The sequence below is a fragment of the Podarcis erhardii genome (assembly GCF_964252035.2).
Source record: "Podarcis erhardii genome assembly, chromosome: 4".
NCBI classification, from domain to species: Eukaryota; Metazoa; Chordata; class Lepidosauria; order Squamata; family Lacertidae; genus Podarcis; species Podarcis erhardii.
In genome coordinates, this window is record NC_138508.1 from 15,811,710 (window position 1) to 15,838,585 (window position 26,876).

Consider the following 26,876-nt stretch of genomic DNA (forward strand, 5'->3'; position numbering starts at 1 on the left):
AGGGATGATGGGAGTTGTAGTCCCAAAACAGCTGGAGACCCAAGTTTGGGAAACCCTTGGTACTGGTCTGACCCAGTACAGGGAAGCTTTCTGTGCATCAGCTGCTGCAGTCTCAAATTCGTTGAGGGTTTTTAAGCAGAGGTTGGATGCTTGAGTTGAGATTCCTGCATTGCAGGGGGTTGGACTAGATGACCCTTGGGGTCCCTTCCAACTCTGCAATTTTATGATTCCATAATTAGAACAGCCACAGCCCCCAAAGACAAATTTATAATGTAGTTGCGAAGGGAATCCATCTCATCCTTCTGTCTCAATGACTCTCTCTGGGACAAAAAGTCCTTCATGCTCCTTCCATCCTGGAAGCATCCAGTGGCCAGCCTGAGTGGGCAGAGTCAAGTCAGGTTCAGAAGATACTTCATTGAGATGCTGTTGCTTGCAATTCAGTGTTTCCACCACAAGGGGCAGCTGCATGTCTCTCCACCTGATGCAGACTTACAAAGTGAACCATCGTTCAGATGCTTCTCGTTGTCCCTTGGGCAAGCGCTGGAGGTGATTTGCATGATTCTCGAGGCTGCTGCCAAATCCTCTTTGCTTTGAGTTTTGGAGCAGAGGTTCAGGAGTCCTATCCTGATTAAAGGCACCTGCAGCCACATCAATCAAGACATCAGATGTGTCTTGGAGGACATTAGCCATGCTGGTCTTGTGGGAAATTTCTGGTGATTCAGGACACTCTGACAGATGCTCAGCTTCTGCCTGACATGCCAAGGCAGCCGGTCAAAAGCTGCCTCTTCTAAATTCCAACAGGTCCTCAAGCGTTTGTAGCCTAAGGTAATTTGAGATCTGCATCCTGAATAAGTCAATCAAAAGGGTAAATTCTTCCACTCCAAGAAAAAGGGAAAGATTAGAGATGTATAAGGGTTATTTTGGTCACTTGACCTTCCACTTTCTGCTCAAGTGGAAGCTTAGCATCCAGATTCTAATTATAATAACACACACTAATGTGATAATTAGGGCTGCCTACAAACTGAAGTTCTTTTTTTTTTACCTGATTAGCCAAGCTGTTGGAACTGATTAAGTGATCAATTACGGTAATCAATTTTATAAAACTTCAGAAAAATCTGAATTTTTTTTCAGCCACAAAGAATTAAAACAAGAAGTGGGTGTGTGACTTAAAGGGCTATATTCCCACTATCGCCTTTAACAGTTGAGTGACAGGCAGATATCCAACAGATTGGGATGGCAGCGAAATTTGATTTCAGCTCACATTTAAAGGTGACCTTATCTATTTCATGCTTTCTGAAGCAAGGTGTGAACCGAAGCAGAGACATCTTTCAGAATGCACACCTTTGCAGTGTGCATTCAGAATGCACACCTTTGCAGTTTTCCAGTCAAGCAATGTGCATAAAAATGCATATATGGTCATACTTTGGAAGTCGAATGGAATCTATTCCAGAAGTCTGTTCGACTTCCAAAACATTTGGAAACCAAAGCGCAGCTTCCAATTGGCTGCAGGAAGTTCCTGCAGCCACTCGGAAGCCACAGAGGCCTCGTTGGACATTCGGCTTCCAAAAATAGTTCGCAAACCGGAACACTCACTTCCGGGTTTGCGGTGTTCGGGAGACAAAACATTCAAGAACAAAGCTGTTTGAAAACCAAAGTATGACTGTACAGGTGTTTGTGTAATACAGTGGTACCTCGGGTTAAGAACTTTGCTTCAGAATGTGAACAGAAATCATGCTCCGGCGGTGCATCAGCAGCAGGAGGCCCCATTAGCTAAAGTGGTGCTTCAGGTTAAGAACAGTTTCAGGTTCAGAATGGACCTCTGGAATGAATTAAGTACTTAACCCGAGGTACCACTGTACATATATTAGTGAAAACAATGCATAGAAATGCATGGCATTAGGAAAAACCGCTTTGCAAAAATGTGTTCGCTTACTGGAAAATACCACATACAAAAATGTGTATGTGTGTATTAGGAGAATTTCATGCTGAATGTGGAGAACTGAGCTTAAGATTGGAAAAGTGCAAAAGTGATAGAAAATCTGTAGCCTTCCAGATGTTGCAAGTCCCATCATCCCTTACCAATGGCCCTGTTGCTGGTGCTGCTGGGAGTTGGAGTCCAACAATAACATCTGGAGGGTTAAAGGTTCCCCACCTTCCCTTTAACACAAGGAGAATCCCAATATGTATAGCCCTTTGGGCATGGAGATGCTATCCAGGAAGCTGTGTCTGTTTGTAGGAATGAATTTAGACACTAGGAGAGGATATATTATTTAGCTATTATCTTTCCTTGCTCATGTTAGTGAGATCGGCAGAGTACCATCCTTTTCACCTTAAACTTGGAAGTTAAGCCAAGGTTGATGTAACCTTCTAGAAAGAGCAATCCAGGATGCTTTAAGGCAGGCTGGGTTTTCCTGGTATTATGCCTTTTCTCTTCAAAACAACAATCACTCACAGTGTTTTGTGAAGAAGTAAAAGTAGCATTTACTTACACAATCTAGGTCTTGAAGCAGCGATTACAGTAGCAAAATGAAGGCAAGTTTATGGCCACTATCAGGCATGCATGTGTGGTCTGCTTGAAGGCATGATGAAGAAGGAGAAGGGATGCCTAGGCAGGAAGGAAGTATGTAGTGTTACAGCTTCCTGCCAAGGCAGACAAAGGAAGTAATCTCACAGAGTTCTCTCTAGCAATTTTTTCAGGAAAGCTCTGTGAGCCTCAGCCCCTTCATGTGCCTATCTGGCTAAACATGAATTGTTGGTTTGACTGCAATAATGTCATACAGTTGCATTTCTACAATTTTAGAGCAGCCTGAAAAGCCACACAGCATCTGTCTGTCTCCCTGTGTTGTGAGACAGTGTCCTACATTTTGACCTTTGTCAAGTAGCCGGCTGGGTAATTTCCCCACAAATGAGCCATCTCTGGTTTTTCCTTCCACTTTACGTTCAGGATTCAATGAGTGGCAAAGGTCTTCAGGTTTTCTAATGGTTAAACCAGCATGCAGAATGAAATAGTGCAGCAAGAGTGATTGCAGTTTGAGTCAACTTTTTTAAAGTCTATTTTGGGGGAGAAAGAGAGAGAAAGCAGCCTAGTTTGGGGAGCTCGAAGCAGGCACAAAGACCCTGTGATAATCTGTCTGTGTTTCCTGAAGCCAAGAGGATTAAGGAGCCGCGTGCTACTCAGAAACATCATATGACGACCCCTTGATTCCTGCAGAAAGGCAACATTTTTCAGGCAAAATGTTCACAGTCTAGAGAATGCTTAATAATAATAATAATAATAATAATAATAATAATAATAATAATATACCCCGCCCTCCCCAGCCAAGGCCGGTCTCAGGGTGGCTAACAAGCAATAATAAAAACAAGTTGAATGAATAAAACTTAAAAACAAGATTAAAATACAACATTAAAATATTGAAACATTAAAATATTAAAATGCAGCCTCACAGGAGGAGAAAGGAAAAGAAAGAGGGGGAGGGAATCAAATTGGCTCCAAGCCAAAGGTCAGGCGGAACAACTCTGTCTTATAGGCCCTGCGGAAAGAAATCAGATCCTGCAGGGCCCTGGTCTCAAGAGGCAGAGCGTTCCACCAGGCTGGAGCCAGAGTTGAAAAGGCCCTGGCTCTGGTTGAAGCTAATCTAACTTCCTTGGGGCCCGAGACCACTAGGGTGTTGCTATTTATGAACCTTGAGGCTCTCCGTGGGGCATACCGGGAGAGGCGGTCCCGTAGGTACGAGGGTCCTAGGCCGTGAAGGGCTTTAAAGGTCAAAACCAGCACCTTAAATCTGAACCTGTACTCCACCGGGAGCCAGTGCAGCTGGAAAAAGACCTTTAGAGCTCAGGTCTTTCCCATCATATCTGAGCCATGGGGCCCTTTGCAAATGATCTCCTATTTTGGTGTGCCATAAATCAGGTGGCTCGATGCAAAAAAATAGAAAGGTGAGGGCAGTGCTCCTGCAGCTCTGGAAATGCATCAGAGGTAACTGGCTGTCAACATTCTCTCTTGTTCACAACAATTGAAGGTGCAGGAACCATGCCTTCTTTTTCACCTGGACAGCCTATCCCCCAAAGCAGAGAGCGATGCTTTTCAGCACCTCAGCAGGTGGTAGAAGCAGAACCAGATATTGGACTTGTCTTTCTAAGCCAGGATTTTTGTTAGGGGGGCATGCCTTTTGTTGGGGAGGCAGAACCTCAGTTTGCTAAGAATTTTTATTGATTTAGGGGGGGACAGCTGCCCCTCCCTGCCCCCCCCTTGGCTATGCCCATGAAGGCAGCCATAATAGGTCCTGAACCTCATCCCAGTGGATGCAAGCTGAACAACTCATCTACAGGTAGGGAGGTTGCGTATATAAATCTAGAAATCACAGCATCTTAAATGTGCCTCTATAAATGGAATAAAAGAGGTGGAGTAGCCCAACTCTTGATGCAAACTAATTTGCTACATGTTAACAATTAAAAGAAGTTTTAGCACTTCTCTTTTTATTTTTAATGCAGAACAAACCTTTGTTAAAATAGCAGTTAAGCAGGTATGATAGTGATGATTATTATGATAGTCTTTGCCTGGCATCTAAAAGCAGGCTGGCTTGTATTTTAATGTTTTGCTGGAAGCCGCCCAGAATGGCTGGGGAAACCCAGCTAGATGGGCTGGGTATAAATAATAAATCATCATCATCATCATCACCACCACCACCACCATCATCAACATGCCTGCCAGTGTGTGCAACTGACATCAGCATACCCTGTGTCACATGTGCATATCAGCAGGCAGGCTGACCTCGGACATGCACACTGTCGGGCATGCATGCCTACATGGCGTGCACAGCTCTGGCACACACAAAAATTGTGAGTGCCCTTCATAGGGACTCGGCACCTATGTCTAAAATACATAAGCATTGGCATTAGGAAGCCTTCATTGAGAGATCATTCTACAACTTGGGCACCAAGATGGCTCTTTCTCCAGCTGCCACCCTTGGCATCTCCAACAGGGTAAGCATCTGGAGAAGCACCTCAGAGGATGAGCTGAACTTCAGAGCAAGTTCATGCAGGAGTGCATGGTCTTTTATGAAAGTGTGCTCCTTTGTTCACCAAGCTAAATTCAAATGGAGAACCAAAATGTCAATGTTCCCTATTTATGCTTTCTATTCCTCCTCCTTTTTTTACGGGATAATTTTATGCATATTTCTTTCTGTCTGGAAAATGCACAAAATCAGGCCTTTCTCTAAAAGGCATGATTGAGGAACTCCAGACCAGTTTTCTTTAGCAATTTGCAGATTTGTTGTGCTGGGCTTGCTCAGCAACTGCGCCAAGCTCTGTGGGATTTCCTTACACGCTCCCAGCCTTGCCCAGCCTCGATTCTCCTCCTTCCGTGCAGAAACCCCATGAGACATTATACCAAGCACCCAAGTTCCTGTGTGTGACCAAGGCTTCCACCCTCTGTGCTGCTGGTACATCAAAAGCGATCATGTGCTAGGCAGAAGATGAGATTCTCATAGTAAGTCTCTATATTAACTGGAGCCGAAGGGGGAAGGGGAGTGAGAGTTCTTTGGACGGAGCCCAGGACATGTGATAATCAGATTACAGAAAGTTGAGGGGAGGGGAGGGGGATAGATGGAAGTGAGACTGGATGATGTTCTGGAGAGATGTCGGGAAAATTTCTCAGGGCTCTGAAAGTGTAGGGACAGAAGCTTGCTCCTTGCCAGCTGCTGAACCACTGGACTCTAGGTCTGAATGAAGATGTCTCTCTTTCGCGTTGGCATCTTCCTGGGTATTCTGCCCTTCAGTTCTGGCCAGTTCCCTCGGGCATGCGCCAATGCCGACAGCTTGTTGAGCAAGGAATGCTGTCCCATTTGGCCTGGCGATGGGTCCCCTTGTGGGGAGCTGTCAGGTAGGGGATCCTGTCGCGAGATCCTACTTTCAGATGCCCCTCTCGGCCCTCAGTTTCCCTTCTCTGGAGTGGATGACCGGGAAGACTGGCCCGCTGTGTTTTACAACAGGACGTGCCAATGCTCCGGCAACTTCATGGGATTCAGCTGTGCCGACTGCAAGTTCAACTTTGCCGGTCCCAATTGCACAGAGAGGAAGCTGAGGGTGAGGAAAGACATCTTCCAGCTCAGCACCAGGGAAAAGAACCAGTTCCTTGCCTACCTCAACCTAGCCAAGCATACCACCAGCCGGGATTTTGTCATCGCCACCGGAACGTATGCCCAGATGAACAATGGCTCGGCGCCCATGTTCCGAGACATCAATGTGTACGACCTCTTTGTCTGGATGCACTACTACGTCTCTCGGGACACACTCCTTGGAGGCACCAATGTGTGGCGGGATATCGATTTTGCCCACGAGGCTCCGGGGTTCCTTCCGTGGCACCGTCTTTTCTTGCTCATGTGGGAACACGAGATCCAAAAGCTCACTGGGAACGAGAACTTCACCATCCCCTACTGGGACTGGCGAGACGCCGAGAGCTGCGACATCTGCACGGATGAGTACATGGGTGGAAGGCACCCTAGCAATCCAAATTTACTCAGCCCAGCCTCTTTCTTCTCCTCTTGGCAGGTAGGCACAGGGAGGTGGGAATCTGTTTCTGCTGAGTTATGCAGGGGAGAAACTGTACCTTTAAGTCTCTTTGTGCACCAGGATGCCATGAATAGTTGTATTTTTCTGCATATTTGTATGAGCATGCAGAGCTGCCTTAATCTACCTTAGTGAAAGATCATAGCTCACCAGTGAGTTGAGGTGGGAGAGAAGTTAGATTCAGCTTGCATTTAAAAGTGAACCTAATTTACGTTCACCAAAGCATTACGCGAACCAAAATGCTGCCATTCGTTGATATTTGCACTCCTCCAAATTTTGCAGGGCGGTTCTCCAGCTCAGCAACATGTGCAAAAAAAAATAATAATAATGCACATGCATTGGTAAAGTGTGCACAGAAATGCAAAGATTAGTGAAAGTTGCATACGAAAAATGCATCTTATTAGGGGAAGCTGTAATGCCAAAAAAAAAAAAAAGTTGTGTGTTAGGGAAAATTGCGTAGAAAAATGTTAGGAGAAATTTGCACTGAAAGGTTGATGAGTTTTCATGATGAGTTTGCTTTTCAAATCGCAAACATGTGGAAATGTGGAAGTTAAGGCTGGAAAAATGAGAAACTGAAATCATCATATTCAGCCATCCCTAGTGGTAGAGCGTTTCTTTGCAAGCAGAATATTCCAAGGTCAATCCCTGGCATCACTAGATAGGGATTGTCCCCTGAGAGTACCCCTATCTGAAATGCTAGATTGTCACTTCCTGCTAGTGTAGGACACATTGACCTAGACCGACTATTGGTCTGATGCAGTATAAGGCAGATCTTGATGGTCCCAGCTCAGGCCCCTGTATTCTGAGTGGCAAGGGCTCCCCATCAGCAGCGGAGGAAGCCGCTCAGGTGCCTGGGGCAGCACGCCCAGGGACAGGGCTCACTGCGGGTCCTCCGGAGTCTGCCTGCCTCCTCCCACTCAGCCACCCTACAGCTGGGGGGATGCAGCAGGCAGACCATTTGGGGCAGCATGGAGCCTGCACACGCACAAGCCACTGCGTCACTCCCAGGAGAGACGCGTGGCTCGGGTGTGCTGCAGGCACTGCAATGAGTGCCGCCCAGCATTTTGTCACCCCCCTCAGTGGTGGCACCCGGGCAGCCCACACCTACCGCACCCCCTTCCTCCGCCCCTGCTCCCCATCATCTCCATCAAGGGGTTTTCCCCACCAGCACTGATGCACGAGATCCTTCTAACTGGAGACACCAGTTTCCCAACCGTAGTTCTGCTAGTGACTTACAGCCTATCGAAAGTGCAATGTGCTTTCCAAGAAGCAATTGGGGACTATAATGTGTCAAAACGCAAACGACCAAAAGATTAAAGCAGCAGCGAAATCCATTTTGTCAGCTGGTTTACAATCCAGGCAGCCACAAACACCTGGGTAAACAGACAGCCTGAACGCCAGCAGATAAGTGGCAGCTGATTGGAGGAGAGAGACAGAGTTCTATAAATGTGATTTTACCTAATTCTCTCTGCTTCTGGTGATCAGGCTACGAGTTTATGTAGCCAAAATAGAAACACATGCACAAGGCAGCATTATCCACAGGACTGGGGGAACGCTAAGGATTAAGTAAGTACAAAAAGAAAAGAAAAGAAACCCTACAAAGCTGGAACCCCCCAAAATAGGCCAATGAGGACTCAATGGCTATGGTGTGCTAACTGGCTTGGGGGGGGGGTTGAGATGGGTGGGAGGGGAAATTGGCTGGAATCCTGAAGGGAAGAACTCCACAATGCAACATTTTATTGGGAATCCTAGCAGTTTGTTATCTTTGGTAGCCATTTTGCCTCACCATGAAAGTGGATAAACCGAAAGCTGATCCTTCAGCAAAGATGGGCACTTTACAAGGTTTAAGAGGGGTTGTAGCATCAGATCTGAAGTATAGCCCTGAGCACACCAAATTGCCACTAACCTAAGTGCATATGTGATATCGAGCAATGGGATGTAACCCAATGTTGTAACTGCCCTGAGACCTGCGGGTATGGGGAGATATACGAATTTATTTAATAATAATTCAGGTGTGCATTATATTACTTAGGAAGATTCACATGCAAACATCACACACACACACACCCTGTGTGTGTGACTTCAAAACAGGCAGAGGTGGGAGCGGGGCAAGAGGAGCAGGATGAATCCACGAGGCAAACAGGGGGCAAATTTTCCCCAACCCCAGCTCCTTCAAACTTTGACTCAGAAGAGCTTAAACCTTCCCACTCTCTCCATTTTTACCCTCACAATAACCCTGTGAGGTAGGTTAGGCTGAGAGATGGTGACTGGCCCAAGATCACCCAGTGAGCTCTGGTCTTCCAAGATGCTAGACCAGGGTTTCCCAAACTTGGTTCTCCAGCTGTTTTTGGACTACAGCTCCCATCATCCCTAGCTAGCAGGACCAGTGGTCAGGAATGATGGGAACTGTAGTCCCAAAACAACTGGAGAATCAAGTCTGGGAAACCCTGTACTAGCCCAGTGTTCTAACTGCTACACCACATTGTCTCTCAGTATTTGACTCTGTGATCGAATAAGCATGGGACTGTTTGTTTTTGCAGGTGGGGTCTCTATGTTTGCCACTAGAGTTGCCATAGTTCAAAAAGTAAACTTTTTTGAAAGTTTACTTCTTGAAAATTTGTTGCTGAGTGTTGGTTGAACGAATATAGTTGGGCTTTGTTGGGGAAACCTCCCCACAAAATAGTGATTTTCAGCTTTTGGAGCCTTTTCTGCTGCTTTTACATCCAGGTTTTCCCTGACATTTTGCCAGTTGGGCAAAAATCCCCCCTGACGCCATCTTTACACCCAGAAACCTGGATATGTCAGGCATTTTCCTTTTTTTAAAAAAAATATATTTATTTGCTTTTACAAAAAAGAAAAAACGTAACAACCACAGAACTGAAATAAAAAAGACAAAAACAATACACATAGAAGAAAAATAGAAATAAAAATTCCAACTTTTAAAATTATGCTTACAAAAACTTCCTTTCTTGACTTCCTCATGCCTCCCTTTTTTGTGTTCCTCTTTACCCAATCGTATACAGCAAATCCAAACATTCTTTCTAAACTCATTTCTAATTATTAAAATCATTCTATTATGTCTCCAAACTTTCCTCCTTATATTTAAACTCCTTCTAACATATTATTTACTTTTGACATAATATAACTTTAGTCTTTCACCCTTTTTCTATTACATTTTTTACATAGCTTTTAAACCTATCTCACTAATGCCGTATTATTTTTAAGTCCAACATCATTTTAGCATTCATAAATTTTGCAATGTTTCTGCAAATAGTCTTTAAACTTCTTCCAGTCCTCTTCCACCGCCTCTTCTCCCAGGTCTCGGATTCTGCCAGTCATTTCTGCCATCTCCATGTAGTCTATTACTTGCATCTGCCATTCTTCCAAGGTGGGCAAATCTTGTGTCTTCCAATGCTTTGCGATAAGTACTCTTGCTGCTGTTGTTGCATACATAAAAAACGTTCTATCCTTCTTTAACACCAATTGGCCAACTATGCCCAGGAGAAAGGTCTCTGGTTTCTTAAGGAAGGTATATTTACATACCTTTTTCAGTTCATTATATATCATCTCCCAGAAAGCCTTAATCTTTGGGCACGTCCACCAGAGGTGAAAGAATGTACCCTCAGTTTCTTTACATTTCCAACATTTATTATCAGGCAGGTGATAAATTTTAGCAAGCTTGACTGGGGTCATGTACCACCTATAAATCATTTTCATAATATTCTCTCTTAAGGCATTACATGCCGTAAACTTCATACCGGTGGTCCACAACTTTTCCCAGTCAGCAAACATAATGTTATGACCAATATCCTGTGCCCATTTAATCATAGCTGATATGTCAGGCATTTTCCTGACGTATGGCAAGTCTAATGTGTGCCAAATTGCTTATGGCCATCAAGCTTAAAATGTTTAGAGCTAAAAGAGTGGAAACATAAGCACACATGTTAGCAACTTCTTTCTGCAAACAGGAATGGAGGTGGCAGTGGCGTAGCGTAGGTTGTCAGCACCCGGGGCAAGGCAAGTAATTTGTGCCCCCTAACCCGTGGATTTGCGCCCCCTAACCCATGGATTTGCGCCCCCTAACCCTACCCCCCAGATGTTGCGCCTGGTGTGGCTGCCCCCCCCTGCACCCCCCACGCTACGCCACTGGGAGGTGGGATTCCTCCCTCCTACTTTCCCCCAGAGCCAAGATTTTAGTCTGAGTATTCTCAAGGGAAATGTCTATTCATTTAGCATCCTTTGTCGCTAGAGAAAGTTTTTGCTTTTTATTATGAAAGATAGTCCCAATTAACCTGTTTGGTAGAGTGCTGAGGATTTTGTTTTGTAAAGTGTGTCATTTTTATTATTGTTTTTTTAAAAAAATCCATTCTTAGGGCCTCAAGCTATGTGGAAACACTGAAAACAAAACCAACAGGATAAAATATAAAACACTGTCTACTGTGTTGTAGATAAAGCATTGCCTATTGTAGCCAGCTGGGGGGAAAATGGTCATAGTATGGCCTTTATGACTCCATTAAATCAGAGATGGAGAACCTGTGATCCTCTAAAATCATAGAATGGTAGAGTTGGAAGGGATCCCAAGAGTGATCTGGTCTAACCTCCTGCTGTCCTGTTGGATTCTAACTCCCATCAGCCTCAGCTAGCACAGCCAGTGGTGAGGTGTGATGAGGATTACAGTGGTACCTCGGGTTACATACGCTTCAGTTTACATACACTTCAGGTTACAGACTCCGCTAACCCAGAAATAGTAGCTCGGGTTAAGAACTTTGTTTCAGGATGAGAACAGAAATTGTGATCCGGCGGCACGGCGGCAGCGGGAGGCCCCATTGGCTAAAGTGGTGCTTCAGGTTAAGAACAGTTTCAGGTTAAGAACGGACCTCCGGAACGAATTAAGTTCTTAACCCGAGGTACCACTGTATATACCAATATTTGGAGGGTCTACATTCTATGCTGATCCAAATAAAGAAGTCTTATGGGGCTTCAGGAAAATGTTTGGGCGCGGATTGGGCAGAAGCCGATGGTGTGGTGGCACGGTTCACCTGAGCTCTGGTTGGTTGCATCACTACTGCTTACAGGGCGAGGCTGCGGTGAGGAGAGCACGGTGCAAACGCACTTGCAGAGCCAGTCAGATGCATTTGCACTGAGCTGACCTTGTAATTCCCTACCCCCCTCTCCTTCGACCTCCCAGTTATGTGACTGACTAGAGTTCTGTTTAGTGGTGCTGCCCCAGCCCATTCCTTTGTGGGCAATCTCAGGGTGTGTGTGGTGGTTTGCATGCCAATGGTGTGTGTGGCCAGAGGCAAAAGTGGGCAGAGAAAGAGATGCAATTTTAAGCAGGGAATCCCTGCTTAAGTGGGGGTTCCATTCCTGGCTGCCCCGCACACCCACGGGACACACAGAAGTCCCAGTCCAGTCCACCCTTGCCTTGGCCTGCTCCCACCCTGCGCCAACCCACCATATTCCTCCCCTGCCCTATAATAATAATTTATTATTTATGCCCCACCCTTCTGGCTGAGTTTCCCCAGCCACTCTGGACGGCTCCCAATCAAGTATTAAAAACAGTACAGTGTTTTTAACAGTACTTTTGGCTCCGAAAAAGGTGCATGTGCCAGAGGTCACGTGCATGATGATGACACACATGTTGGGAAGGGACCTGTATTCCAGTCATGCAAATGTCAGAGGCTTCCATTCTTCATCCATATAAAGAAAAGGTGTTAATATATTGAGTATATTGGACTCCGCAATGTTTGCATAGAAAGGTACTGTCTATTACAGACAGATGCTGGAAGTTGAATGCTCAGAACGCCTCTTTTGAGGCATGTGACGTGGCTTGGCCAGGGGTGCATTCCGTTTAGTCTGAAGCAGTTACCAAAATGTTGCACTGGGGAAATCCATGATATTTGTAAATGTCCGTGTACTTTTAAACTATATTCCTGTAGTATGGAGATTAATGGCTGCACAAGAAAAAATGGATTTTGTGAGATCTTATGGTGACTAAGAGACTTACACTTCAAGCTTGGAAGGATAAACACCCACCATTTTTATTTCATTTTATTTTTTTGCAATGGTCCTCTGACCAGGCTACATTCAAGTATATTTCAAATGAGCATCAATTTTGTGTTGATACCCATGTGTGCAACTGCAGGGCTTATATCAGCTTATATGTCCAACTTAAGATTCCTGAACTGATGGTCACTGTACCCACAATGTGGATTGATGGTCTATTGTTATATTATTTGTTTATTATTGTTGTTATCTATTTCTTTCTTCTTTCTTCTCATCTCATTTTGTTTCCTTCTTTCTTTCCCTTGATAAATCTGCATTATTATTTTTTAAAGGGGGGCAATTCTATGGCAAGACCTGCTTAGGATGAACAGAGGATCTCTAGCTCAGTTGCTGTTAAGTCCCCAACTCTGGGTCAGCTGAAGATACACTGGTTTAACTTGCTCACCCTGCCTCAGCCTGGGCTTCTGTAAGTCCCTGGCAAAGGGGGAATTCCAGGAGTGTGACATGGATGGGACCCTCAAAAGAACACTTAGGCTGGTTCCTAAGCCCTTTCAACTCAGTCATGTGACCAGCAACCTGATGCAGAACACTATTTTAAAAGGCTTGTTTTCCTTTCAGCAGGGGACATGGGTGGCGCTGTGGGTTAAACCACAGAGCCTAGGGCTTGCTGATCAGAAGGTCGGCGGTTCGAATCCCCACGATGGGGTGAGCTCCGGTTGCTCGGTTCCTGCTCCTGCCAACCTAGCAGTTCAGAAGCACATCAAAGTGCAAGTAGATAAATAGGTACCACTTCGGCAGGAAGGTAAACAGTGTTTCCGTGTGCTGCTCTGGTTCGCCAGAAGCGGCTTAGTCATGCTGGCCATATGACCCGGAAGCTGTACGCCAGCTCCCTCGGCCAATAAAGCGAGATGAGCACCGCAACCCCAGAGTCGTCCACGCCTGGACCTAATGGTCAGAGGTCCCTTTACCTTTACGTTTTTCCTTTTGGCAGGCTTAGGCAGGGCAGCAGTTGCCCCACTGTTGAACAGGGTTTTGATCCGGTGTAACTTAATGCCAAGTTAACCTACACCGATATGCTGTGCACCAGCTTCTTGTGTGTAGGATTGATGACTGAAAAAGCTCTTCCCAAAAGACAACAACAACACCAACAGCAGCAGCAGCAACAACAACAATTTATTATTTATACCCTGCCTATGTGACTGGGTTTCCCCAGCCACTCTGGGTGGCTCCCAACAGAATATGAAAAACACAATAAAACATCAAACATTTAAAACTTCCCTAAACAGGTTTGCCTTCAGATGTCTTCTAAAAGTCAGATAGTTGTTTATTTCCTTGACATCTGATGGGAAGGCGTTTCACAGGGCGGGTGCCACTACCAAGAAGGCCCTCTGCCTGGTTCCCTGTAACCTCACTTCTCGCAGGGAGGGAACTGCTAGAAGGCTCTCGGAGCTGGACCTCAGTGTCCGGGCTGAACGCTGGGGGTGGAAAAGCTCCTTCAGGTAACTTTCCTTACAGGCATAATAGGGACAGGGTTTCCAAAGAAAATGGCAAAACTATTTATGTATGTGACAACCGCAGCTAGAATATTATATGCACAGGAATGGAAAGGAGAGAAAGTGAAGAGTGGCTTTTGAAAGTGGTGGATTATGCAGAAATGGCAAAATTGACAGCGATATTAAGAGATCAAAATGATGAACGTTTTTATATAGAAGAAGGGAGGCCTTTCATGGAATATTTTTTTAAAAATACTATAGTCCAATGAAATTGTGACCAGGATTCGAGATAAAAGAAGGGAAATGATAAAATAATTGCAAAGGAGATTTTATCTGTTTTGTAATAGATAAAGATATAATGTAGCGGAAAAGGTGTGAGTAGAAACACTGTAGAAGTGGAGGTGGGAAGTCAATTTAAGAAGCAATGCAACTATTTGATATGAAGATTACTGTGAAAAAGAATTAATAGAAAATTATACTGTACAGTGGTACCTCAGGTAAATACGCTTCAGGTTACATACACTTCAGGTTGCAGACTCCGCTAACGCAGAAATATTACCTCAGGTTAAGAACTTTACCTCAGGATGAGAACAGAAATCGTGTGGTGGCAGCGGGAGGCCCCATTAGCTAAAGTGATGCTTCAGGTTAAGAACAGTTTCAGGTTAAGAACAGACCTCCAGAACGAATTAAGTTCCTAACCTGAGGTACCACTGTAAATGCAAAAGTGGGGAGCAGGCATTAATGCAGTTCAGTGAAACATTTCAGTCAGGCAAAAGCAGACAAGATGTGCATTCAGCTTGGGGGAATGTCCCCATTTCACACATACACACCCCAAGTCTGAGGCTTCCCACTCCTGACTTAGGCAATTACAAAAGATTCCTGCAAGTTTTCACACAAGTCATTAAACAGCTTTTGATCCCTCTCAAACTGGGTTAAGTTCAGAATTCAGGGAGATTTCTTGCAACTCCCAGCAGTGCAAACAAGAGGAGAATGCGCTCGAAAATGGGGTGGAGGAAGAGAGATTTAATGCCAGAAGGCTGTCAAGTCCAGAACAAAATGAAAAAAAAAAAAGGATGAAGGAGGTAGGCTATTCAGGGCTTTGTGGAAATTCAGTGGGCAAATAAGAAGCAAAAGCATCTTTTTTAAAAGAAGAGAACACTTTCTTTCACAGGGGAGTCTCAAAGAAACAGCTTTTTGAACTGCAATAATATAATGACACTTACACAGGAGATCAGGGAGCACTCAAGACTTGTTGTGGATTTGTTGTTGGGGGGGGGTTATGTGAAGTATCCATTTCAAACTCTGCTTCCCCTCTTCGAAAGAAAGGAGAGCATACTTTATTCCGTGGAGATGTTGCCATGGAAACAGCGATAACTGTGAATGCATGCTAAAATGCTGACTTCTTCCTCACTCTTCATGCAGCCCAAGCTTTTCCTTTTTCCCTCAGCCAACTGTTGTTACTCCTCTGCAATTGCAAAGCATGCTTCTCTCGTGTTTACGGTCTTCTGAGGTACCTGCTCCTGCGATCAAAACTGTCAACAACAGTTTATGTTCCCACACACAAACACATCCCTCTGAAAGCTAATCTCTTTTTAAAAAACAACCCAAAATGAATTTCATCTCACTGAAGAGGCTCTCCCACGCTGCTGGACTGATGAACAAAGGGAACCCAAGGACTGAGGAAAACCTGAAAGCACTTTTAAAAGAAAATAAAAATAAAATAAAAATCTAACGCTCCTTAGAGATGCAAAAAGGCATCACCTCCTATTTCATTCCGTATTAGTAACACACAGCCCTGTTGCTGTTCTGCTGCAGTTTGCCTCCCGCCCACCTCGCTGTCTGCGGTGGCAAAATTACAAAACTTACATCGCTTATGTAATTAACTACATCATCATTATGCTATTCCACGCATTGCAAAGGAATTGCAATGCAAATTAGGGGTAGGGGAAGTAATCGGTTCCACAAAATTTGCAGACCTAAAGCTACATGCCCTCTGTCTTTGAGCTCTTTGCTTTCCTACTTTCAAGGCTCACTGGGTTCTGGGAGGGGGGGGTCTGAAATGCTTTATAAGGACACCATGTCTGTCGGCTGTCACCCCTCTGTTGCTTCCTTCTCCTCCCCCTCCTCCTCCCCTCCCCTCCCATGATTTCCCAACTTTCCCCCTCATCTGCCTCTGAGCTGTGACCTCCCACAAACCCCTGTTGTAAATCTAAACTGCCTTCCTCTTCTTCCTCCCTGGAAGGGTCAGGCTGGGGAGGTGGTCTCCACCATTTCTCCTCTGCCCAGTCCCTGACACCTGTTCAGGCGTTCACTTAACCATATGAGAGTGTTGGGTATGTTTAGCTTGAAGACAACAAGACCGAGAGGTGATATGATAGCCACCTTCAAATACCTGAAGGGCCACCACATGGAAAATGGAGCAGCCTTGTTTTCTGCTGCTCCAGAGGGTAGCAACCAATGGATTCAAATCACAATAAATGAGATTTCGACTAAACCTCAGGAAGAAATGTGTGGTGGTAAGAGCTGTGGTTGCAGTGCACATATGGTCCTCACCACAGTTTCTTCGGTTTTCAGATGTGCCCACAGGCGCAAAGAAGCTGATGACCAGAAGTTTAACGAGAAGGTCGGAAAAGAGTTCCTAAGCATTCCTCTGTTGAAAACACTTAGGCTGGGTGCATAACATACCTTTAGAGCCCCTAAGAATCATGGGAACTGAGGTTTTATCCCCATGGTACAACCATTCACATTCCTCTTAGCAAACTACAGTTACCGTTATCCTTTGGGAGAAGCCATGTGTTTTAACTGTACGATGTGCACACAGTCTTAATGGCTTCCCTGAGATGGAGAACTCCATCTTAGTCTTATTCAGCAGAACATGCTTAGAAACCATTTTCAGACTTTGTGCTGAACGCATGAAGATTTGCAAAGAAACCCCCACGCCCAGGCACATTGGAGTTGATGCTTGTGTGCACACCCCTGGCCCACCTCCATATTCTAAACTCTCATATGGTCAGGAAAGTTCCTGAACAAGGCTTAAGCTTGTTCTCACTCACACCCTTTTGAAAACGACACATTCCGAGATAATGTTCCACTGTATGCTCTGTTTCCCCTGCAATCTGAATGAACAAAGGTATTGAATGCTAGGGAACTATTGCTAGCCATAAAATTAGAATTGATTTCATACATTGGTTGAATGCCTTTAGATGGCTGTGAAATGTTTGCATATCTATACTTTATTTATAGAGAAGAAAACATGGTTATAGAAAGGTTAGAATAGAAGTCAGGGTGGGTGTTTCTTTGGAGGTACCGAGACGTGCTGGGGAGAAACACTGTTGTCATACCAACATGAATCAAAGGCCAGATTTTGAATTGCTTTCTTGCAAGGATTCTGACAATGACACTAGAATAGGAACAAAGGAAGCGGCATTATATACCAGAGTCAGACCGCTGGTCCATCTAGCTCAGGAGACATTGAGAGGAAGAGGTTCTCAAAGCAGGAGTCTTCCCCACCTCGGCTTGCAGACATCAACAATTGAACCTATGCCTTTCTCCCATGCAAAACGTGTGCTCTGCCACTGAGTGAATAGGTATTCAATTATGTTTTACTCAATTTACTCACCGAAATTGCAAATGCTTGTATGTATTACCATGTGTTTAAATTTGATTGGTTGGTAAATGAATTCCAGAGAGTTCTTTAGCAGTTCTCATGTGATTGGTTAACGTTGGTCACATGGAGGTGTGAAGGAGAGACTCCATTTTATGTGAAGCAAGATGGCTGTGTTTTAGAACCCACTGTGAACACTGCTAAGTTGAACAGAGTGTCAGAGTGCTTCTTCTCTGCTTGGAAGAAAGAGAGCAAAGCTGCAGGAGAAGATAAAAGTAGAAACCTCTCCTAGGAGCTGCAAGGCACGGCCTTTCTGAGATACAGAAGGCTGAGAGTGCTGAGCTCTGGAAACAGGAAAATACAGTTGTTTGGAAGTTAGAAGAAGAAATTGTAAGCCCATGCTTGGAGAAGCATGTGACTGTAAATATTATGTTTTAATTCATCCATAACTATAAGTTTCTGCAAGTAAAGTTTTTGCATGTTAAAGTCTGGACACTGGCTTAATGTCCAAAGAAGGGTTTCAGTCATTTGAGCTTCTTAGCTGCGATTTCGCTACTTTGACTTCAACATTGACATGAATGGACATGATGACATTTGACCCAGTAATTTCAGTGGGTCTGCTCTGACTAAAGCTTAGTTGCTCTGTGTGAATACGTATTTTCTTCTGTTTGTCCTGAATCCTCCAACATTCAGCATCATTAGAGGTCCACAAGTATTATGAAAACTGCAGAAAAACTTCTCTCTATCCACCTTAACCAGTTTGCAGAACTGAACACAGTTCTCTATGTGAAATTTGACCAAAGTAGAACACAGTGGCACCGTTACTTTTCACTATCAGGTCACTGTGACCTTTGTGGTGTAATGGTTAAGAGTGGTAGACTTGTAATCTGGGGAACCGGGTTCGCGTCTTCGCTCCTCCACATGCAGCTGCTGGGTGACCTTGGGCTAGTCACACTTCTCTGAAGTCTCTCAGCCCTACTCACCTCACAGAGTGTTTGTTGTGGGGGAGGAAGGGAAAGGAGAATGTTAGCCGCTTTGAGACTCCTTCGGGTAGTGATAAAGCGGGATATCAAATCCATACTCCTCCTCCTCCTCCTCCTCCTCGTCCTCCTCCTCCTCGTCCTCCTCCTCCTCCTCTTCTTCTTCTTCTTCTTCTTCTTCTTCTTCTTCTTCGGGTTGCATGCAATGCTAGTCCCCACTCAACTATATTTATGTGCTAGTGCAAGGGGATTTCCCCCCTCTTCTCCCTCCATGTGTGCCATCCCCAAATCTTCTCTGGGGGGATGGGGGAAAACCCAGAACAGATTTAGGTGCCAGGCAGGGACAGCAGAGGGGGAGATTATTCCGCTCCTCAAGATAAAATCTGCTTACCACCACAGTGAGTGCAACCCATTGAAATTAAGAAACCTGAGTAATGTCCATTCATTTCAATGGGTCTACTCTATGGGAGCAAGAAGGCAGTGATTTCTATTCTGATCCGTCTTCATCACAATCAGCACTGTTTCCATTCCGCTGCAGTTCAGTGCCTGCTGAATATTACATTTTCCGTCTCACTATCTGCTATTTAACCTAAAATGAGTACTGTACTATACGTAAGTTATGCTTATATCGTAATGATGTATACCTTTCATCTTAATGTGTATGGCCTCTATTTCAGTGCAAAGGAAATGTCATTTAAATTGGGGGTGGGGAGTAATCAATTGTGCATCATTTTTGGACTGAAAACAACCACAACCGTGTATGACAATCATTAATTGCTGGGCTGATTTCTATTCCAGAAATGGGACGAATAAGTGAACACTGGCAGTGTCCACTTTTGCTTCCATCAGAATTCTCCAACATCCCTAGTCAACTCTGAGTAGGGCTAACATTGACTAAAGTAATATATTTCTGTTGGTGCAACCTAGAATTGCATGAGCCCTTTTCCCTCTGCTAATTCACACTTGGCTTGTCGTCTACCAAAACCCCTGTATTCTTTTTTACAAATACTTCTGTGAAGACAAGCTTCAGCCATCCTAGATTTGTATATCTAATTCCTCAGCACCACCCCCTACCCACCTAAATGCAAAACTTAACATTTGCCTCTGCTGAGATTCATTTCTCTTAGCTTTTGGCCCAGTTTCTCAACCTGTCAAGATCATTTTGAATCCTGTTTCTGCCTTCTAAGATACTAAAAACCCACAACACATCATTTTCAATCACAAGTAGATGTGATAGGAAAATATCTCGCAGCAGCAGGAAGATAGTTATTTTCATATACACGATGTGTTACATAAAGCCGCGATCATAGCGGGGGTTGTGAGGGTAGAAGGGGGGGGGGAGGGAATTGATATTCTTTGCACTTATTTTATTGATTTTTTTATTTTTAAAATTTATGTCCTGCCCTTCCTTCCAACAGAGCCCAGGGCAGAAAACTAAAAATCATGAAACTATTAAAACATATTAAATACAATTCCAGTTTAGATTCACATTGGTTCTCTACCCAAAAAAAGCTGTTTGAAAGAGGAAGGTTTTCACTAGGCATCAGGAAAATAACAGGGACTGTGCCTGTCTAATATTCAAGGGGAGGAAATTCCGAAAGGTAGAGGCCACCCCACTCAAGGCCTGCTTCCTACATTGTGGACCTCCTGGCAGAGTGCAGCAGTCGACCGGGTGCATAAGGAGTGAGGATCTTTCAGGCTTCCTGGTCCCAAGCTGTATAGGGCTTTATCTGCAAAAAACCCAGCACTTTAATCACAGCCCAGGAGCTAATTGACAGCCAATTACAAATCCTCCAGCATTTCTCTGATAAAAATAGAGACGTCCTATTCCATCACCAACACCACCACCATCAACATCATTTTTTAAATTTATACCCTGCTCATCTGATTGGGTTGCCCCAGCCACTCTGAGCAGCTTCCAACATATACAGTGGTATCTTGGGTTACAGATGCTTCAGGTTACAGACGCTTCAGGTTACAGACTCCGCTAACCCAGAAATAGTACCTCGGGTTAAGAACTTTGCTTCAAGATGAGAACAGAAATCATGCTCCGGCGGCGCGGCGGCAGCGGGAGGCTCCGTTAGCTAAAGTGGTACCTCAGGTTAAGAACAGTTTCAGGTTAAGAATGGACTTCCAGAATGAATTAAGTTCTTAACCCAAGGTACCACTGTATAATAAAACTACACAGGGCTGCTTTCGGGTGTCTTTTAAAGGTTGAATAGTTACTTATCTCTTTGTCTCGGGGGTCACATAACTCCATACCCTCCAACATATTTCCGATGAAAATAGGAACATCCTAAGGAAAAGTGGGACATTCCAGGATCAAATCAGAAACTGGGACGGCGTCTGTAAATCCGGGACTGTCCCTGGAAAATAGGGACACTTGGAGCATCTACATGTGTATTCAGCATATGCAGCGCTGTATCTGCTCTGCTGCAGTTCGGCTTCTGGCAAAAACAATAAGCTACTGGGCGTATCTATCCCCACCTTGTGGGCATGTCCACAGTCGTTTTAAAACAGGTACAGCTCTAATTCTGAATGCATCCTTCGCAGTTGAGACACAATACATAAGGATTCTTTAGTTGGATGCATGTATCCCCATGTATGAGGCCTGGCAGGTGGAATTGAAACTGCACCCTCCACTTATGGGGAGTAACTGTTCCACCTCTCAACTGCCCCATTGCACAATCATGGATAAGTAGATGCCATGTGTGAAAGAAATCGGCTCTGTTAAGCTCGATTCACACTTGTTCAGTTCTGAGATTTAATGTAGGTTACAATTAGGGACATTTAGGTTTATATCCAGTGGGTCACGATTTTATTGCACCTGTCTGTTGTTCAGATGTGCCCAGCCCAGCCCCCTCCATTTCTGAGTTAACGTGTGAGATGCCATCTGATCCATTGTTCATTTGTTCATTCAGTTTCCGGTGTCTAAGTATCTCCTTTGTTATGGGTGAATAAAACAGAATTTCAAAGAGGTGATCATACCAGGACATGAACTAACCCGCCTTGTGAAGAGCAGGTATTTTAAGAATTAATTCTTTCACAAAATTCCACAAGATATGAAAGTGTATCACGGCAGGAAGTTATGGGAAGGACAAGCGGATCCTTGTTGCTGTCGAAAAAGTCGCAGATTTCGAATCTGATCGAAGGAAATGCCCTTTCGCTTCATGTGTAATGAAACAGCAGAATGTGTTTCCATGGTGAAACAAAAGCTAACAACGCTGTCAAATTCCAGCAGGGATTGGAGATCCATATTAGTGAGGGGAGGTGGGGGGCAGGGACACAAATGTATCTGTCCAGAACCAAGCCGTGTAATGATGCACTTTGGGAAGGAATTAAGAATTCTCCTGCTTCAGAGCTAAAACCTCTGACTGAATATGGATTATGGTGAGATTTTAAAAGTGTAGATTATCTCACATCTGCCTGTCCTGAGGTTCTTGCATGTCGGTTGAAGCATCTGGTGATGGTCAATGACAGATAAGAGGAAGTGAATTATGTTGGCCACAGGTCTAGCCCAGTGCATAGAATCATAGAGTTGGAAGGGACCCCCAAAGGTCATCCAGTCCAACCCCCTGGAATGCAGGAATCTCAACTAAAGCATCCATGGCATATGGCCATCCAACCTCCCCTTAAAAACCTCCAATGAAGGAGAGCCCACCACTTTCGAGGGAGTTGATTCTACTGCCAAACAGCTCTTTCTTCTAACCACCAGAAAGTCCTTCCTGATCTTTAATTGGAATCTCCTTTCTTGTAACTTGAAGCCACTGGTTCAAGTCCTACCCTCCAGAGCAGGAGAAAACAAACTTGCTCCATCTTCCATGTCACAGTCATTTAGATATGTGGAAATGGCTATCATGTATGCACTTAATTCTTTTTTCTCCTCCAGTCTCTCTCCCAGTCTCCTTGGTAAATGCAGGTATGGGTTATACACCAAATGTCCTCTCAATCAATGATGCCTGGTAATCTGCAGCCTACAATTCCCATTAGGGTTTGTCCATAATATGCATTTAAGAGAGTGTACTGACTTGCATGATAGTGTACATTAAGTAATGGATGCAGGGACCTTTGGGGACTGTTGTACTCAGGGCATCATTCCTATACTGTTCCTGCCCTACACTATTCGCCAATCAGAATGCCCTCAAAAAGTTGGGTTACAAATTGAATAAATTTGGTGCAAATGGATAGCATTCATAATTTGGTCTGGATCTGATTTTTTTGGCCCACAGATCCAGTATATAATGTTTGGGTAGCTTTGATTACACGCACAAATCTCCTTAACTGAAATAGGGCACCAGAACTTCTAAAAGCAACCTTTGCAATACTATATGTGTGTCTCATAGGTGATTTGCAGCCATTCAGAAGAGTACAACAGCCGCCAAGAGCTCTGCAACGGCACCAACGAAGGTCCTGTGCTTCGAAATCCTGGGAACCATGACAAAGGGAGAACTCCCAGGCTTCCATCTTCAGAAGAGGTCGAGTTCTGCTTAAGCCTGACCCAATATGAAGCTGGGACCATGGACAAAATGGCCAATTTCAGCTTCAGGAATACTTTGGAAGGTAAGCCATTTTTCTTTCTCCTTCCCATTGTGTGATAGTTGTGTGCACAAATATTACACCTGCCCCCAAATAAAGCTTTCAGGGTTGACTTCAAAGGAGGTCTTCTTTTTCAGGAAGGGATTTTCCTGATTAAGTGCAAGATCCTTGTGTGAAAGAATAGACTTTAGGGCATTTTGTGTCAAGGTTTTGTTTGTAAAATGGCTGGTTTTGGGGCGCAGAAGGCTCAAGTATACCGGAAGCTTCAAGGCAGAAGGGTATGCTTTGCTCAGGAAGTAGTTCAGAAGAAGGTCAGAGGTTCATCCTAGGAACCTGACTCTTAAGGAGCAATAAAAACCTAACTCTATCCTTTTCCTGACTGGCTAAAGTTTGGGATGGAGATTGTTTAAGCTAGTAAGTAAGTGCCTAATGACAAGGTTGTATAGTCAGAAATGTGAAGTCTTGGAGTTGGAAATCTGCCAGAGAGGAAAGGGGCTGACATACTTTAAAAGCACAGAAATACTGGGAAGTGTTAGAGAATTGCTGGACACTGCAGGAGGAAGAAACCAGGAGAGGACCATGGACCCAGAAGCTGAACTGATGGATGGAAATTGATAATTGGCTTGGTTAAGGCAGCAGCATAGAAGGGGTATAGCTGAATGCATTTTTCACCGTTTAGTTTTTCAATTCAATCTTATGAGTAATTACTCAAACTGTAAAATTGACTTCCCTTCCTAAAACTAGTGTGTGTGTGTGTGTGTGTGTGTGTGTGTGTGTGTAAATAATTTTATTAGTTTTTTTACATATCATTTTCAACAGTAATTAAACATACTTTTACATCTTATTCAGTTTTTTTGACTTCCATCAGTCCTGTCTGAAAATTTCCCAATCTAATCTCTTAGTATGCATTTCTTATTTTCCCTATTACATTTCAATCTCATAACCAATATCTCTGTCTTTTTCTACTTTGTAACACTTCGTATATTTCCCCTTACAAAACTTCTTGTAGTCCTACTAGCGTAATTTGTTGATTACCAATTGCTCTTCAAATAATTCATATACTTCTTCCAATCTTCTGTAAATCTCCGCAGGTTTCAAATCCTTCCTGTCATTTTGTCCAATTCTGTTCCTAAAACTATTGTATCAAAAAAATGTTATCTTATTAAATCCTTCAGTAAAAGCTTATTTTTGGTGGGGGGGAGGGAATTCATCGGAAGCTGTTTTATTCACTCCACACCTACGTGCTGTACTACTATACCTAGTATTGGGAGTAGGTTGGGCCAGTTGAAATCCAGATTGTTTAAGGGTTGTTTAGTGGAGGCAGCCAGAGAAAAACTAAGAGATGGCAGTGGTGAAGTTAAGAGGAAAAACAGGGGCTTGGTTTGTCTGGTGTGCTTGCCTCCCATCCTTCTCACAACACAAGCTAAAGCCCGTGCTATGGGCAAATAGAGCTGGTGTAAAGATCCTGGCTTGCTCTGGAAACCATTTCTGACAAAATGCAAAATGATGGTTAAGTAGAGACATCTTGGTTGAATGAAGCCACACTGTGACGGAGAAGCATAAGGGTTGTATACATGAGCAAAAGGCTTGCTTATATCTTGGCTGATTAAGATATAACATTTTTTAAAAATGTAGTATAAACACCACAATTGGGGAAAAATGTAGTATAAACATTACAATTGAGAAACACTGGCCTGCGAGCGCTCCAGTTGGAGAACAGCCTTTACCAAAGGTGTCATGGGCTTTGAAGACACTCAAACTCGGGATGCAAGGGAGAAACGTGCTAAGAGGAAGACCTGCTTGGCAAATCCACACCGTGATCACCTCCCTCCCAGAAACCTATGTCCCCAGTGTGGAAGGATGTGTGGATCCAGAATTGGCCTCCACAGTCACTTACGGACTCATTGTTAAAACTGTGTTTATGGAATACAATCTTACTCAGCTACGAGTAATCGTCAAAGAAGATGATATGAAAACCTTCCACTTGTGGATCTCTGGATCCAACCCAATGCGTCCTAGTAATTAATTGTACAAGGAAGCCTGTAAACCAGAAACATATTGCTCTGATTTCATGGGGTATAATTGCCCAAATAACCAATGTCATGGTTCCTCCTGCACAAATTGAAACATCTTCATGCAGCTGCATAACAGGCTGTAGATCATGACCAAGCAGTAGCCATGTAAGAATCACAACTGGCAAGAATGTATTCAGAGGCTGAGATTCAAAATGCTACTTCAGGTACGCCTAAAGCTTTGAGTACTCTCAGCTGGATTCTGAGCCTTCCTTAGTTCTAACTCCTCTTAACAACAGGGATTATTCATGCCTTATGAAAATGCCCTTAGAGTCCAAAAACGTGACGTCATAAGTGGCTTGAGGTGGGTGTGAACGGGACCTGTTCGAGAAACATAAACTGTTTTCTAATCTTAGCCTTAGAATTTCAGTACTACATCAAGAAGTAACTGCATCCAGTATATTGTCAAGGGGGGGGGGGTGTTGATCACAAGAACATATGTTTGATATGTTCACATCCCAACACCCAAGCTGTCCTTAGTGCTGCTAGCATTACAGCAGTGTTGTTGTTGGCACCCATCTGTCTTGATAGACTGAAGTGTGCCACCACTGGTCTGATGGTCAAACCATTCTGTTTGCAACATTGATGTGACCTCCCTTGTGCTCAAGCCTGGGCAGTGTGTATGGAGGTCCTGGGCTGCCAAGACGACAATACGCCACTCTCATTCTCACTCATGTGGTCCAAAGGAAAGCAGAGCAATGTGTCTGGCAACAGCTTAGCTGCAGGAGCTGCGGGGGGGAAGCGTATAAGGCAGCATTCAACTGCCTTAGGGACCCCACTCTGGATTTGTGTAGGCTTTACTCCTTAGCCATTTCTTCTCCCGTAGATGTACTGCAAGGCAGCGGAGGTTTAGGATCAGAGTTTTCCTTCTCCTAGGTGGGCTACCTACCCAGGTTGATGAGCCTTGTCTACCCCTCACTTCCCTCTACAACAAGTGCAGAAACTACTTTCTTGATCATGTGGAAATGTTGAGGGAGGTAGGAGAGGATATATTATCCCTCCTCACTCATGCTAGTGAGCAACAGCAGAGCACATTGATGGATTCATTAGGTAAAGGTAAAAGGTAAAGGGACCCCTGACCATTAGGTCCAGTCATGGCCGACTCTGGGGTTGCGGCACTCATCTCGCTTTATTGGCTGAGGGAGCCAGCATACAGCTTCCAGGTCATGTGGCCAGCATGACGAAGCCACTTCTGGCAAACCAGAGCAGTGCACAGAAACGCCATTTACCTTCCTGCCGGAGTGGTACCTATTTATCTACTTGCACTTTGACGTGCTTTTGAACTGCTAGGTTGGCAGGAGCAGGGACCGAACAATGGGAGCTCACCCCATCGCAGGGATTTGAACCGCCAAACTTCTGATCAGCAAGTCCTAGCTCTGTGGTTTAACCCACAGCACCACCTGTGTCCCTTTGATGGATTCATTAGAATCATTTAAATTAAGCAATCCAGTCTGGACTAGTCCTGGTAAGTTTCCCCTTTTATTTCCCTCTTAAAATAATAATAACACGACAGTCTTCTTTAAAAGTAAGAGTAAATTTACTTACATTCAGTTCACAGCAGTAATCTGAAGGCAGGCTTTATCTTGTGGTTACAGTTACATTTGCAGAGAAAAGAAGT

At 44.3% G+C, this 26,876-nt stretch overlaps 1 protein-coding gene across 1 annotated transcript in view; it reads left to right on the forward strand.

Annotated features, from left to right (window-relative positions):
- The first annotated feature begins 5,547 nt into the window (after positions 1–5,547).
- The window catches only part of TYR (tyrosinase), a 63,066-nt gene continuing 41,737 nt past the window's right edge, over positions 5,548–26,876 (forward strand). The window contains exons 1-2 of the mRNA XM_081860486.1: positions 5,548–6,549; positions 22,994–23,210. Coding sequence (XP_081716612.1) covers positions 5,725–6,549; positions 22,994–23,210 — 1,042 coding nt within the window. The 5' untranslated portion in view covers positions 5,548–5,724. The remainder of the gene's footprint in view (positions 6,550–22,993; positions 23,211–26,876) is intronic.